Source organism: Lasioglossum baleicum, chromosome 5 (assembly GCF_051020765.1).
Source record: "Lasioglossum baleicum chromosome 5, iyLasBale1, whole genome shotgun sequence".
Lineage (NCBI taxonomy): Eukaryota > Metazoa > Arthropoda > Insecta > Hymenoptera > Halictidae > Lasioglossum > Lasioglossum baleicum.
Genome location: NC_134933.1, coordinates 11,360,647 through 11,374,124, shown reverse-complemented (window position 1 = coordinate 11,374,124; position 13,478 = coordinate 11,360,647). Strand labels below are relative to the sequence as shown.

Below are 13,478 nucleotides of genomic sequence, written 5' to 3'. Positions count from 1 at the left end.
TACCTAAGCGCGTACAAATACAGAAACCCATTCCTACAGCCACCGACCGTCGGGCCTGTTTGCGTGATCATAAACAGGTGTCGACATAATTCTACGATCCTTCCATCCGCGAGCTGCTCGCTTCTGTTTTGCTCCCTCATCCTCTTCTCTTCGGCGAGCTTGCGCTGAAACTACCGTTTTTCGCTTTATTCTGCATACCGTCGGACTCGTATGAAAACTGCCTAAGTCCATCTTTTTATGAAAATTGGCTTTTCAGCTTCGTCTTGTCAGGTACTTCAACTTCTATGGTTTGAGGGTAATAGTTCAGCGATAGTTGTCGGGTTGCATAGGTACATAGTTTGAAAAAGTCTACAGGTAAAACAAAATAGTTTCGCTTTAAATTTGGTCTTTTCCGGCTCCTGTAAAATTGACTTTTTTGGGCTTAAATTGGGCAAAATTGAAGAGAATTGGGGCTCTTTCGACGGTGCAGCGAGTTGAATAATTTCCAACAACTCAGATCGATTTTGGTGCTATATGGGTCTGGTAAAACTACTTGACACGGACTTTGAATCAACCTAATTAATAGGACATGGATTAATAGGATGTAGCACCAAAATCTATCTGAACGATGGTGCGGGCCACGTGCCTCCTTTCCATTGGAATTGAGTCGTTGGAAATTATGCAACTCGCTGTACTGTCGCAACAGCCCTAGTACTCTTTAATTTTGAGTAAGCCCTTTGCTCGTGAACAAAGGCCTGTGTTCCGGCACATATCTCCGGAAGGGTCAAGAGTGATAACGTGTGACATTTAGTCGTAAGAACTTTTGAAATGACGTGAATTGAAGTAAAGCTGAGTGGGGCAGAAAGATGGTGATTTGTAGACAGCGGATGCATTATCCAATGTTTGCAGACAAAATTTAAGAAAGTGGAATGAAATAATATCTTATTTTTAATATGAACAGCCTCTTTGTAGATCTAAAGCAAATCAAAATTTTCATAACTAATAAATACATAAAGATCCGCAGTCTAGCGATTTGCGTCGTGTCAATCGGCCTATGATCTACGAAGATACTCCCGAGGGAGTCATCTGGTGGGAATCGCCGCAGCACCACAAAGGTTGAGATGGTGGTTGTGAATCACCGAATACCGCAAGATCGGAAAACGTTAGGCTAACGGAGGGGCGAGCACTAGGAGAGGAGGATGGCGGAGGTTGTCACGCAAGGCAGGCGTTGCGTAAAATATCAGTGTTCTTGCATTGCAAGGTCCCGTGATAACGATCGGCATTGATGCACGCTCGGTAGACACGCATCTCGCAGGTTGAGCGGACGTAGATGAGGACGAAGGGGGCCTCGGCAACCACAATTAACCTTACGTAACTTCTTCGGTCTTTCTTGGTGGGCTGATCGTGGCCGGTTCGCCGCAAAGATAAACTGCACACAATGCGTCGCACGGAAGGCAGCAGGGGACTACGGGGACTCGAAACCGGCCTGAACCAAGACGAACGGTGTCTTCCTCGTCGTTTTCGCTCGTCCACGCAGACCCCGCGCCGGCGAATATATTGGCGATAATTGTTTTTAGTGCCTCCACGCCACCAGGAAGGCGGACACGCCGACCAAGTGCTAATCGAAATCGTAAATCCGGCTGATAAGAACCACCGCAGTTCCACGTACGAGCGACGACGTGTCCGCCACGCGGAATGAAGCTCCAAGCCTTCGGGGACCTTTCTATCCTGCATTATGATCCGGTTTCAGCCTGGTGGGCTGGCCTTTTTATCCCCTTGTCATTAACCTTGCATAGGTTTCGACGATAAACCACGCGCTTAACGTTCGCGTCTCCGCCTTTCGCAAAAATCGTGCGCTCAAAGGGGTGTTCTACTTTCCACAATCCGATAATCGAAAGATGGGGTTTTTCATTATTCAAAAGCGCTAGAGATAAAAGATCAATCTAGGCCGCAGCCGCTCTCCAAAGTCCTATTTTTCTGAAAATTTATGAAAATGCTTTGTGGTTCCGAATAATGCAAATTACGCCTCGTAAACGTAAAAATAGGACTTTTGAGGGCGTCTGCAGCGGTCTAGATTGATCTTTTATCTAGCGCTTTTGACTACTGAACTGAGAAGGTGCATCCCGCACCCTTGCAATCCTGGAAACGAGACTACCTCCTTAACACTAGAACTACTGAGCACTACACGCGAATGGCATACATTGCCTTATAATAATGACAAAATTGCATTTATTTAGACTTCATACCAGTTTTATTCAAATATGTACTTCAATAGAGGAATTCACTAAAATAATTTCTCAAAAGAACATATTATTAATTTCAATATTTCTAAAAGAACAAATCAGAAGCAAGTCATTTTGACTCATCCGGTAGTTCAAAGAGGCACCGCACAGCGGCCCCAAATCGCCAAAACCTTAGAAATGGATTTTTCGTGAGGAGTATGTCCGTCCAACCCAATTCGAGTTACAAATACCACATCCAAAGTGATCGTGGTGCGCAGGACGGATAGCTGTTACGATCAACGATGCACGCCAAGTCTCCCCGTTCGAAAAAACAAGCTGCAGTATCGTTTATCACGCCACACATTATTTAGTGTATTACCTTCTTCATCACAATCTTCGCTTACCCCGTGTAATCAATCTTCCGCTCACTTGAGCACATCAAAATCTCGCTAATTGCTACGATGAGAATATAATAAAACATGCAAAAACACTCTATTCCAAACTCCTTACGATCGCGTCTTCATTCCCATTATATTATGATGCTAGCTGATAATAGATTGCATATTAATGATCGGATGGGCGGGGACGGGATAGCGAGCCAGCTAATGAAACAATAACGAAATCGTATCGAGTACCATAATTACATTACCAATTCTGAGCGATACAATCGTACAGTGTGTAATGTAATTCATTTGTTCGCATAAAAATAATAAAAGAATAGAAGGAATAATCTTTTATTCGTCCTGGGAGTCTGTTTTTTCATTTTTTCCTTCAATGTGCCTTACAGGAAGATTGTTGCTTTAACGCATAAAATCAGTATAAGTGTGAAGAGAGTTTCTTATGGAAAATAGTTTTCGGATGAATGGAAGTGATGCAGTTCAAATAATTCAACAAGTTTTTGCAGATAGTGCGAAAGCACTCTTTAATGGAATGAAACGATAGCCATTTAGTATTAGGTTTCACAGCATTCCGTTCGACTGTGCCCGGCGTGGACGTATATGAATTTTCTAACTGTATTTCCTCCGGTTTTCGGTCTGCAATAACTTAGACTCAATTATAGGCGACGGAAGTCTCTCATCAAAACGGTACTGTGTTTTATCATCAAGTTTCACTTTAACTGTCTTTGATGGTTTCTGAAAGACCAGTTTTTGGCTGTCCCGAATACCTCCTTACGAATGGTGTCATTCTTTAGCATACGTGAGTCTAAACTTTATTAAAAAATTAGATGACAAGCTGGTCAAGGGGTACTTGTCGACATCGTTGGCAAAAGGAATCGTTATAAACATTAGAAATAATAACTTTATCAATAATTACCATTGACTGACTATTGAGCTCGGCGTTTCATCTCGGAACGTGACGGATCAGACTCCTTCACCGCCCAGAAATTGTGTAAACAAGTTTTCACTTTAATAAGCGTTCCGTTCTCCCGCTAACGAACCGGCGACGAGCCACGATCATTTGTCGGTCGAGTTTTTACAGTAGACTCCCCTTGCTGTTTGCTCTCGTCGTTGCACGCTCCCATGAATTGCGAGCGAAATTACTGTCGTGTTCGCTTGACAATGTCGGCGTAGGACGTGGGAATTTGTAGCTGGCGATAGGTCAGCAATGAACGGCGTAGCACCTATTTAAATAGCCTCGATAGAGGTATCGCGAGCCGAGCTACATCTCGCCGTAATATTTCGTCGTAGAAAGTTCGCAGACTATCATTTTAATGCGTTTCTCTGTGACAATGTCGGGACAACAGGGAATTTTATGCAATCATAACAAAAATGAACAGGTAGAATACAAAATTGAATAGACCTTAGAAGAATTCAAGGATGTTATTTGTGCCTGTTCATATAATTATTAATTCTGCACTGACCGTAGTATAAATTAGACGTACCGAGCAGAACAAAAATGAAGGTCGGATACAAAATTGAATAGACATTAGAAGAACTCAAGCATATTATTTGTGCCTCTTTAAAATTATTATTTCTGTACTGACTGTAGCATAAACTATACATGCCGTGCAGACTTTTTATCACGGTACTTTAAATATAGTTCCATTAAAGCCGACATGTACCGATCGGTAGAAAGTCCCATCCCCCGAGTGGCGAATTAAGGCATAAATCGACGCGCGTTCGCCGTACAAGAATTTCAAAACGCGGGTTACCGATCGACCTGTCACGCACGTAAGCCATCGAAATAAGTGGGTCATTAGTTAACCCACTATGCCCGAAACGGGCGGCCGAATGTTCACCCGTGAGGAATTCCCAACGGCTTGCGAGCACATATGAAGTTGTAGAACGCGTGAAATCTCTTCATCAGGGGGTTGTCGGAACGAAAGCGGCGAAGGCAATTTGGCCGGCGCGCGGCGTTCGTCGCCGTTAATTGCCGAAAACCGCTATCCAATCTCTTGTTTCAATCGACTTCTCGTTTCACGAGAAAACGGCAGTCAGTCGGTGAAATTCCAGTCGACAACTGCCTGTCACCGGGCAGCCGCCGCCGGTGTGGGACGTGGGAATTTGTGGATCGCGATAGAGAGGCGGAGGGGCGTCCAGAATGCCTCGTAAATAGCTTCGATACCGATGCCTCGAGGTATCGATACCTCACCCCGATCGAGTGCCACTCCCGGCACAGGACACTAGCGATGGGAGTGATCCAATTCTTTCTTACGACTAGACTGCGGGTTTTATGCATTTATTATAAAAATGGGTAGATGCAATTTAAACCAGTAACAGGATTAACCAGTTAACTGCGTTCGACGTGTATACACATCAATCCCAATCTCTACTGCGTTGCAATAACAATAACCTTTTCAAGCATGAATTATTAATTTTTTATCAAATAAAAATGTAATCCTTCCTCGTTTTCCGTAAAATTTATAATAGGACTATTTCCCCTGCGTTCGACGTGTATACACGTCAATCCCAATCTCTACTGCGTTGCAATAACAATAACCTTCTCAAGCATGAATTATTAATTTTTTATCAAATAAAAATGTAATCCTTCCTCGTTTTTCGTAAAATTTATAATAGGACTATTTGCCCTGCGTTCGACGTGTACACTCATTGCTTGATTTTTAATTATAATTTTTACAACTAAATTCCGCAGTTAAGAGATTCAATGAATATTTATGTATTATTTTTACCTTGTTGAAATTATTAAAGGATGAACGGCCATTTTATTTGACCTGTGTTTCATACAATCGATACGTACAATTTTTATTTTGCATAAAGATCCGCAGTGAACTTATGATTTTCAAGTTATTATTTTATTTTTTATATTTTATTATTTACACATTTTCCACTTTCAATGTTTCATATTAGGTATCGGAAAACGTTCGTGCATTTTGGGTTTGCTTAATTTTGAGATTGTGAGATATTTGTGAGTCGTTATTAGAAATTGATATTGATTGAGAAGGATCATGCCCATCACTACTGGACACGGCCTGTTAATCTCGCCTGAATTAAAAACGGCCCGCACTGCGGACGTGTGTCGCTCTTATCAGTCGGAAATGATTGCCGGTAATTTACTCCCGGTTAGTTTCTGCCCGCCAAACTTCTCGCCACGACGGTTGTTCCGCGAATCGCCAGTTAATTACGGATTTGTCCGGCTATGTTGCGACAGGGTAGTGCCCCGGAATGCGTAACAAAGTTGTTCCTTAGTTTTCAGTGGCCCCTCCTTATTTCCTCTTATCTCTCTCGCCTTTTCTTTCTTTTGGACAACGAGTTCTGAGAGTTTTGCTATCGGCGGGTGTTTGAGAGATACGTATAACCTGGTAAGCACAATCTGCTCTTGATTTGGTGTGAATTTGGCGCCAACTTTGGCGCCAAACACCGAGCTGTCTGTTTCAAACATGTCTTGGCACCAAAACGACCGCCTTTTGCTCGCGAAGTATGATTTTATGCATTTATGACAAACATGAGTAGGTGAAACTTAAAACAGTAAAAACATTTTAAAAAATGTAAAAATACAGAGACGTTATTCTGAATCGATTAAAATTATTTACATATGAAATGAATCTTTATTCAGCTTAATTCCCATGCAAATAATGTATAAACAGTTCATTTTGCATAAAGATCTAGGAAAAGGAAGCAGGCCACGCGTTCAGCCTGAATCAATCTGAGAGATTTAATTTATTCTAGCTCCTGAATATTTAAATTAAGAGTCGTATTTATTTTATTGATTGCAGGATTTCTCTCGGTCCACTCAAAAATTACGAACGTCTGTTGCAGTGAAATGCTCTCCGTTGAATGACAATTACCATTAGATACGCAATAAATTTTCTTCAGTCTGCAACTCTGGTACATGCAACGAACTTTTGACCGTCCTTTGTTGCTCGCTGCAACGTTTACGTAACAGTCTTCCCGAAGCACGAGCAATAAAGTACATTGATAACGCTCGATCACAAAATTTAGGAGCGCCCCATAAGCTTGCGTCGATTTAGGAGTGACACGTCTAATCGTATTCCCGCTAATAAATCAACGTCGATCGGGAAACTGGTCTATAAAACCAGCGAGCTGCGGTGGTCGGACGTGTGTTTTGACTATTGCGTAAAAATTAATTAAATACCGATCTCGTATACCGCCGTCACAGATAGTTAACAAGCGTCGCAGCTCGACTGACAGATATACAGCGTGGACGCGTGGCTAATCACGGATTTGCGAAATTGATTCGAACGCGCGAGCCACGTTTCAACGTGATCATGCTCGCCCGCTGGTTTGTAATTATCCAGACGGATTTTCTGTTTTTCAATGTCTCAATTGTCAAGACACTATCGTCCACGTGACAGTATCCGACATTTTATGTTTACAAAATTGCTACTTTCTAACCGTGTTATTATTATTATCATCAGTTCCGAACACCGGCCGTGATCCGACTCGAAAAAGTCGATCAATTAATTTCACGGTACGACGACGAAGTATAGTGATACATTTATCAAGTAGGTGGAAATGTCTAGCGATTTTACGGTTTCATTTATTTCCTACGGTCGGCTTTAATGAACGACACGACCGGCAAGAACAACTTCTTCGACTCGTTATGTATCTTTATTGACTCCACTTCTACCAGTACGATCTTGTACAGTTAAAAACAATGCGATAAATAAAGTTGTTCACCTTTTAGGAAAATTGCATTCGTTATTCTAATCTATCTCGTTCATTTTCGCTTAAAACGTACGCTATAAAAATGAATATGACTCGTGTTATTCTGATTGTTTTTATTTCAGAAAAATAGTCGATGTATTTCAAACACCCTGAAATTCCTGAAAATTTATCTCGTTCATTTCTCTTCACACTTTAAATCGACCATGAGGAACGTATGGGGGTTAAAACATATTCTATAAAAATGAGTATAACTCGTCTAATGTTGATTGTTTCTACTTCATAAAAACAGTCGATGTATTTCGAACACTCATAAATGCGTGTGCAAACCTCTACTGCAATATGTTTGATAAATCTTCCAGAAAGAAATTCCTGAAAATTCGTTCATTTTCGCTTTACACTTTCAATCAACAATGAGGGACATATGGAGGTTAAAACATACTGTATAAAAATGAATATAACTCGCGTAATTATGATCGTTTTTACTTCAGAATAATAGTCGATGGACTTCAAACCTCTACTGCAGAATGTTTAACAGGTCTTCCAAAAAAAATTCCTGAAAATCGGCGAAAAAATTGCATTCGAGTCGAGTGCACCCCATTAATTTCTCGACACGAAGCTCGGCTTGAAAAAAGGATTCTCATTGCAACAGAATCTCCACTTACTTGAAAATCGAAGAAAATTTCATGTTCGAAATTTTTAGTTGCATCGATGGCCAGTTTCCTGCAAAAACACCTGAAAATCGTTGCTCCATCGAGCATCATCGTTCACCTGTGAAATCACCTGACTCATTCAACGGCAACAGGTTACCGCGATCAGACATCCGGCGATTTTCTAATATTATGTCTGCGCCTCGCGAGACCAGCGCTCGTGTTCTCATGCATGACTTTATTGTTGGCGAGGCCGGTGAATGAAACGGCAATCGTATCATGTCCTATAAGTATCCCACTTGACTCGGCACAATCGATACACGATCTCGCAGTAGATCGGCCAGATCGTGATCCAGCTACTATGATAGAAACCTGCTGGCCCGTTGAACTTTGAAATAGTCGCAGAACTTGAGAAAATGCTGTCCCATTCACGAAGGAGCGTTCTCATGCGACTACTATAATACTACCTAGCCGAGGAAACCGATAAACCACGAAGAAAGACATTTCACGAAGTACAATGCTGTTTTGGTTGAACCCTTGCTCACTTTACGGGGCAATTGAAACCTTTATTTTCAGTCTTGCCTCTCGCACTGCGATTATTTATTAACATTTGTTGCTCAATCCACTCAATGTTACCACTTAACGTTACACCACTTAACTTAATGTTACACACTTAACACAAAAATTAAACATTTCTTTCGACCTAGAATATAATTCCATATTAATTTTTTTCTTTGTATGAATATAAAATTGATGCAATACCTTATACAATACTTAAATGTTTAGTAATTGATTAGATACCAACGATTAAGACTTCCAAAAGCTAAAAACGATTTTACAAGTTCAATAAATTGCAAACGAAAGAATAAGAATGGTAGTTCTAGTGGGAATCGTTTACAAAATATATACAATTCTTGACGCTTCTCTTTCTGACAGCAATAAAGGTTATTAACAATTTAATTAACACTCGTACAGATTCGTCCACTTGTAAATTGTGATGCAATTTCGATTCTTACATAAAAGTAACTCGTTCGCTCGTATTTCCTGTAAGTGGGCATGATTTAGAGAATGCGCAAAGCGAGAACAATTGCGTTGAATGATCGATCGGGACGCGATCAAGTTTGGATGGGAAAGTGGGTCCAAAGTACGGTGGTAATTTCAGATCAGCCTTCTCGCGTTTCGCTGGGAGAACTAATCTGCGAAATATAATTAGCTGCAGTGACTAACGCGTACGTTTCTGCTAAATTTAGCGAAATGCAATCATAACAGCGCAGGTGGCCATTTTACCCTTTTCAAGTGTTTGACAAGCCGGGATTATACGAGCGGCACAGCGCGGATAGTGAGTCACACTAGGGCTAATTATAATCCCTTTGCCCCGTAGGGTATCCCCGCAGCTTTCCTTTTGTTCTGCTGGTTCGTCGTTTCAAACGCTAATTTGTATCTCCGCGATAATAATATTAATTACGGGCCTTTCTCGAGAACAAATACCGGCTGATGGTAGACGATTATGAACGAAATATTTCATTTTGATGCGATCAATTTGTCGTGAATGAAGTTGTTTGTTGGAATAGACAAAATTGTGCCACACATGTAGTCAAGTAGAATGAAACTATGCAAACGATGCGATGTCGATAAGGAATGCGGTGTCACAGGTCACGGAATTAGCCAATCGTTATCGGCGCCACTCGAATATACTTACATATTTCATTACTTTCTTCGTCCGTTGGTGGCTCAGACTGAACGGGGTGCGTTACTTCTGTTACAGGTGCACAAGAAAATGCGCGTGAGGTCAAGGTGACGGCAGAGCATGGAGACCATGCGAGACACCGGTGGGCTGCGGGTCGATGGCTCGAAAGGAAGTGTCGCGTCGGGCACAACCGCCACGAAAACAGTGAATCGGTTGAAAATAGTGGAAGGTGGTGATGAAAGTGGCAAAGTTTTGAGTGAGAGTAAACCGGAGATGGATCCTTATAAGGAGCTGGAGCTGTACCTCGCCAAAGTCAACGTAAGTGCCTCATCAAGTCTTATACAACATATTAAAATATTAAAAAATCTTGAGGGCATATAGTCGTTCAAAAATTAAATCATTCTGTCATTCGTAAAATTTGTTTATAAAGTGCATACACGTTGGGACTCAAATTTGACGAATTCATAATATACATAATTGATTTTGAAGAGTTTAGCAGAAAATATTCGAAACAAAATTTTTTTGGATTATTTAGTGTACAACAAGGTACACGCAACAAAAATCTTTCAACGGGTCAGCATTGACCTAACTTGGTTAATGACAGTAGTGCACGCTAATGGATTGACGCGACGCGCCTAATTTTTTCGAATGCCATAACGTTGTCCGCTCACGAATCGATCATCAACGTGATCGATCCTTTCGTTGGTATGTAGTAGTTGGTACGATCCAAGCGGGCCGAGCACGCACAACAAATTGAACATGACGCTACGATCGCTGTGCAAGATTCGAAAACACGTTTCATCCATGACCGCCTGGTCCACCTCTTCTCGTGCGTTGCCTTATCCTTCCCCTTCTTATTTCCATGTCTTCTTTTTTTTCCAATTCTGTCTTTGCCTACCGCGGTACATCTGTTTTAGAGACCCCGGCTGCAGAACTAAACGTCTCTCCCAGTGACATCCGAAACCGTCGGCCGGTTTTCACTTTCCTCTTTCAACTTTCAACACCACACTACGGTCGAATTTGTTACCTGCTGTTTCCTCGAATTCATTCGTTCCGCAGAAAACATTATTTTTCGGTCATTACGTGCCGGCGGTTTCGAATCAAACGCGGCGAAATTGAAAGATCCTCGATTTCACTTAACGAATTTTTATGATTTCTTTAATTGGTACCGATTCTTTAATTGGAGAAAATTTATGTAGAATCTTAATCGATTTTATTTCATTCAAGTTTATTAAAATGCTAATGTTTTAATAATGTTTAAATAAGCCAATATCTGAATCAATTTTATGTTATTCAACTTTATTAAAATTATACTATTTTCTTTTACACATCGGATGGAACATTTACCTGTTCTGAATGTCTTTCCTGTTTTATGATTCACCTAAATCCAGTCTACTCGCAAAGAACGAAAATGTCCAAGATGAACAAAGTGATGAGCCAACCCTACTTCCAAAGTCACCACAGAATTTGCATGATCCACATCGAGCCACCCCGTACACGACCCCATCAGCTTTCCAGTCTCGCTCGTCCCGCGTGGTAATTGCGAAACGATTATGAGCGACACGTTATCGGAGCGGAACGTTATCGGTTCCCGAAGTTGTTCGTTTCTGCGGTGGCCGCGGTCGGGGAGCCTAAATTAGTCCACCTGCTCCAGATTCTTAGACCGTGGAATTAAATGGTTCTCGTGGTTCGATCAGGATGCCGAAAAAAAAGGCGAACGCGACCGGTTCTGATTCGCGAGTCAAAAGCTTGTACGTAGCCGCGTACACAGGATTCCCGGCGCAATTATTTCTTGCGGAGCGTGTCGGTGCGTCGATGTTCCCGTCTAAGCGGTGTATACCAACTGCATCGGCGATGCACTGGTGCATGTCGATGCAGCGCGAGCATCGGCCCGATATTTGCGCCGCGCAAACAGAGGATTCCGATCCGCGAACAGGCCGAGCGTGTTGGCTCAGAATGGCGGTTTTAAAAACGTGTCGATGCGGAAACAGTCTGTCATCCTCCCACCATCGCCGCGGTGTTACGTCACTCGGAATTATTTTCCGTTTGGTCTCGATATTTTTAGAAATGTTTGTATATATCGTCGCCGACTTTTATTAGAAACTCTATCCTTTAGTTTAGTCCAGCTTTTTCTCTTTTTCGAACGTTTCTTTTTTCTTATTAAGTGCATTGCAACAATTGCAGCAAACTTTGGCGCATCCATTCTGATCACAAGTATTCTCATAAGGCTGCGGATCTTTATGCATTTAGGGCTTCCAAAATTTTCAAAAAATGCTAGAAAATAAAATTCCACAGAATTTAGTACGATTTTCATTCATTTCGCATTTACGAAGGCTACTGCCACTGGAAATGAGATTTTATTTAATTCTGCTTTCTCTTAAAATTTACCTAGAAAAATTGAAAATTGCTTAAACATCTGCAGTCTACTTATAACTATCGAAATTCATTTCTCAGAGCTGAGAGGACTTTCCGATAGTCGACTCTCACGCTAATCTCCGAAAGCAACAAATTTCTGAAGCTCTCTCAAATGGAGACGCAAATTGGGAGCACTTTCGAGAGCAACTATCGTTACAGAAACTCTCAGATGGACGCGTACCTTAAGAATTGCTGTGAATAATAAATTTTTAGTGTTGCTTTAGTATTCCTATTTATTTCGGCCCGAAGCTTCTTGGCTTCTTCGTCTGGCGATAGTGAAACTCGCCGAAAACCGGATGTGTCTTCGAAATCCAAATAAACAGGGAGATTGCCTCTATATTTGGCACACATGGAACAAGATTCCTCGATCGATCCGAACTTTGAATTCCGTGCAGATAAACGCTGATGGGTTTTCGTCGAAGTCTATATGGCCGCCGTCGGTTCTCCTCGCGACGAGTATGTATCCTGTTTACGATTGCAAGTTCCAGGGACCTTGGCAGCTGACCTTGCCGTCGGTCCGAAGCAACGCTCGGAGAACGACCAACGCAACGGTCGCCGACCAATTAATTTGACCGATTAATTCTGCTTCGGCGAATTACTTTCATTAATTAATTGTCTGCCAGCTTCGGGCGAAGCTCATATCATTCAGAAGCGGCGGCCGGGTCGCGCAAGCTTCGGCACTCGCGCACGGCCATTAATCATTTTAATTAATTCGTTAACTGGCTGCTTCACCGGAGCAATTAATTAGAGGACAGAACAACTTACTACATGCGAAATCGCGTTACTTTGTTTCGGAATGGGACTCCCACTTCCCGATCCTTGTTGCAGTATTGGAACTTCTGGTTGCGTAACATGTAACGAGAGGAAATCATTTACCAGTTCACTGTTTCTGAAAACAATTTGAAAGTGAAACGATCACGATATTTTCCAATTTTGACGACGATTGTCTTCAGGATCCCTTAAGATGAATCTTCAAACACTCAACATTGGCGAAATAATAGGGATGTAAAATTTTACCCTTATGGAGCCAACATAACATATTTGCACAAATTCTCCTTTTAAGTCTATACATTAATATATTAGCGAGCAAAGAGTGGACATCCAGAGAAATTTTGTAATATTTTCAGAGGAATATTAACAAATTGTTGAAAGAAACGTAGTAGATGGGTATTGGTTGGCTACACAAGGGTTAAACAGTGAATAAAATTCAATGGTTACATTTTAAAGAATACAGCTTGATTAATCAATTATATTTTCTAATTGTAGAAAAGAATGTGATTATATAATTTTTTTTACACTCCGCCGTGCAGTACGTTTTGAAAATCTATGAAAATCGGGCACGAACTTATGCAAGCATCTAATAACTGTTCGTTCCAGTTGTGCAGCTCATGAAAAATTAAAATACTGTAATTGCTACATTTCTTGCGACACGAAACGCAAA

The 13,478-nt window shown here is 41.4% G+C and overlaps 1 protein-coding gene across 1 annotated transcript in view; it reads left to right on the top strand.

Annotated features, from left to right (window-relative positions):
* Window positions 1–13,478, top strand: part of Cv-c (RhoGTPase activating protein) — a 339,069-nt gene that overhangs the window by 24,288 nt on the left and 301,303 nt on the right. The window contains exon 2 of the mRNA XM_076423653.1: window positions 9,701–9,940. Coding sequence (XP_076279768.1) covers window positions 9,743–9,940 — 198 coding nt within the window. The 5' untranslated portion in view covers window positions 9,701–9,742. The remainder of the gene's footprint in view (window positions 1–9,700; window positions 9,941–13,478) is intronic.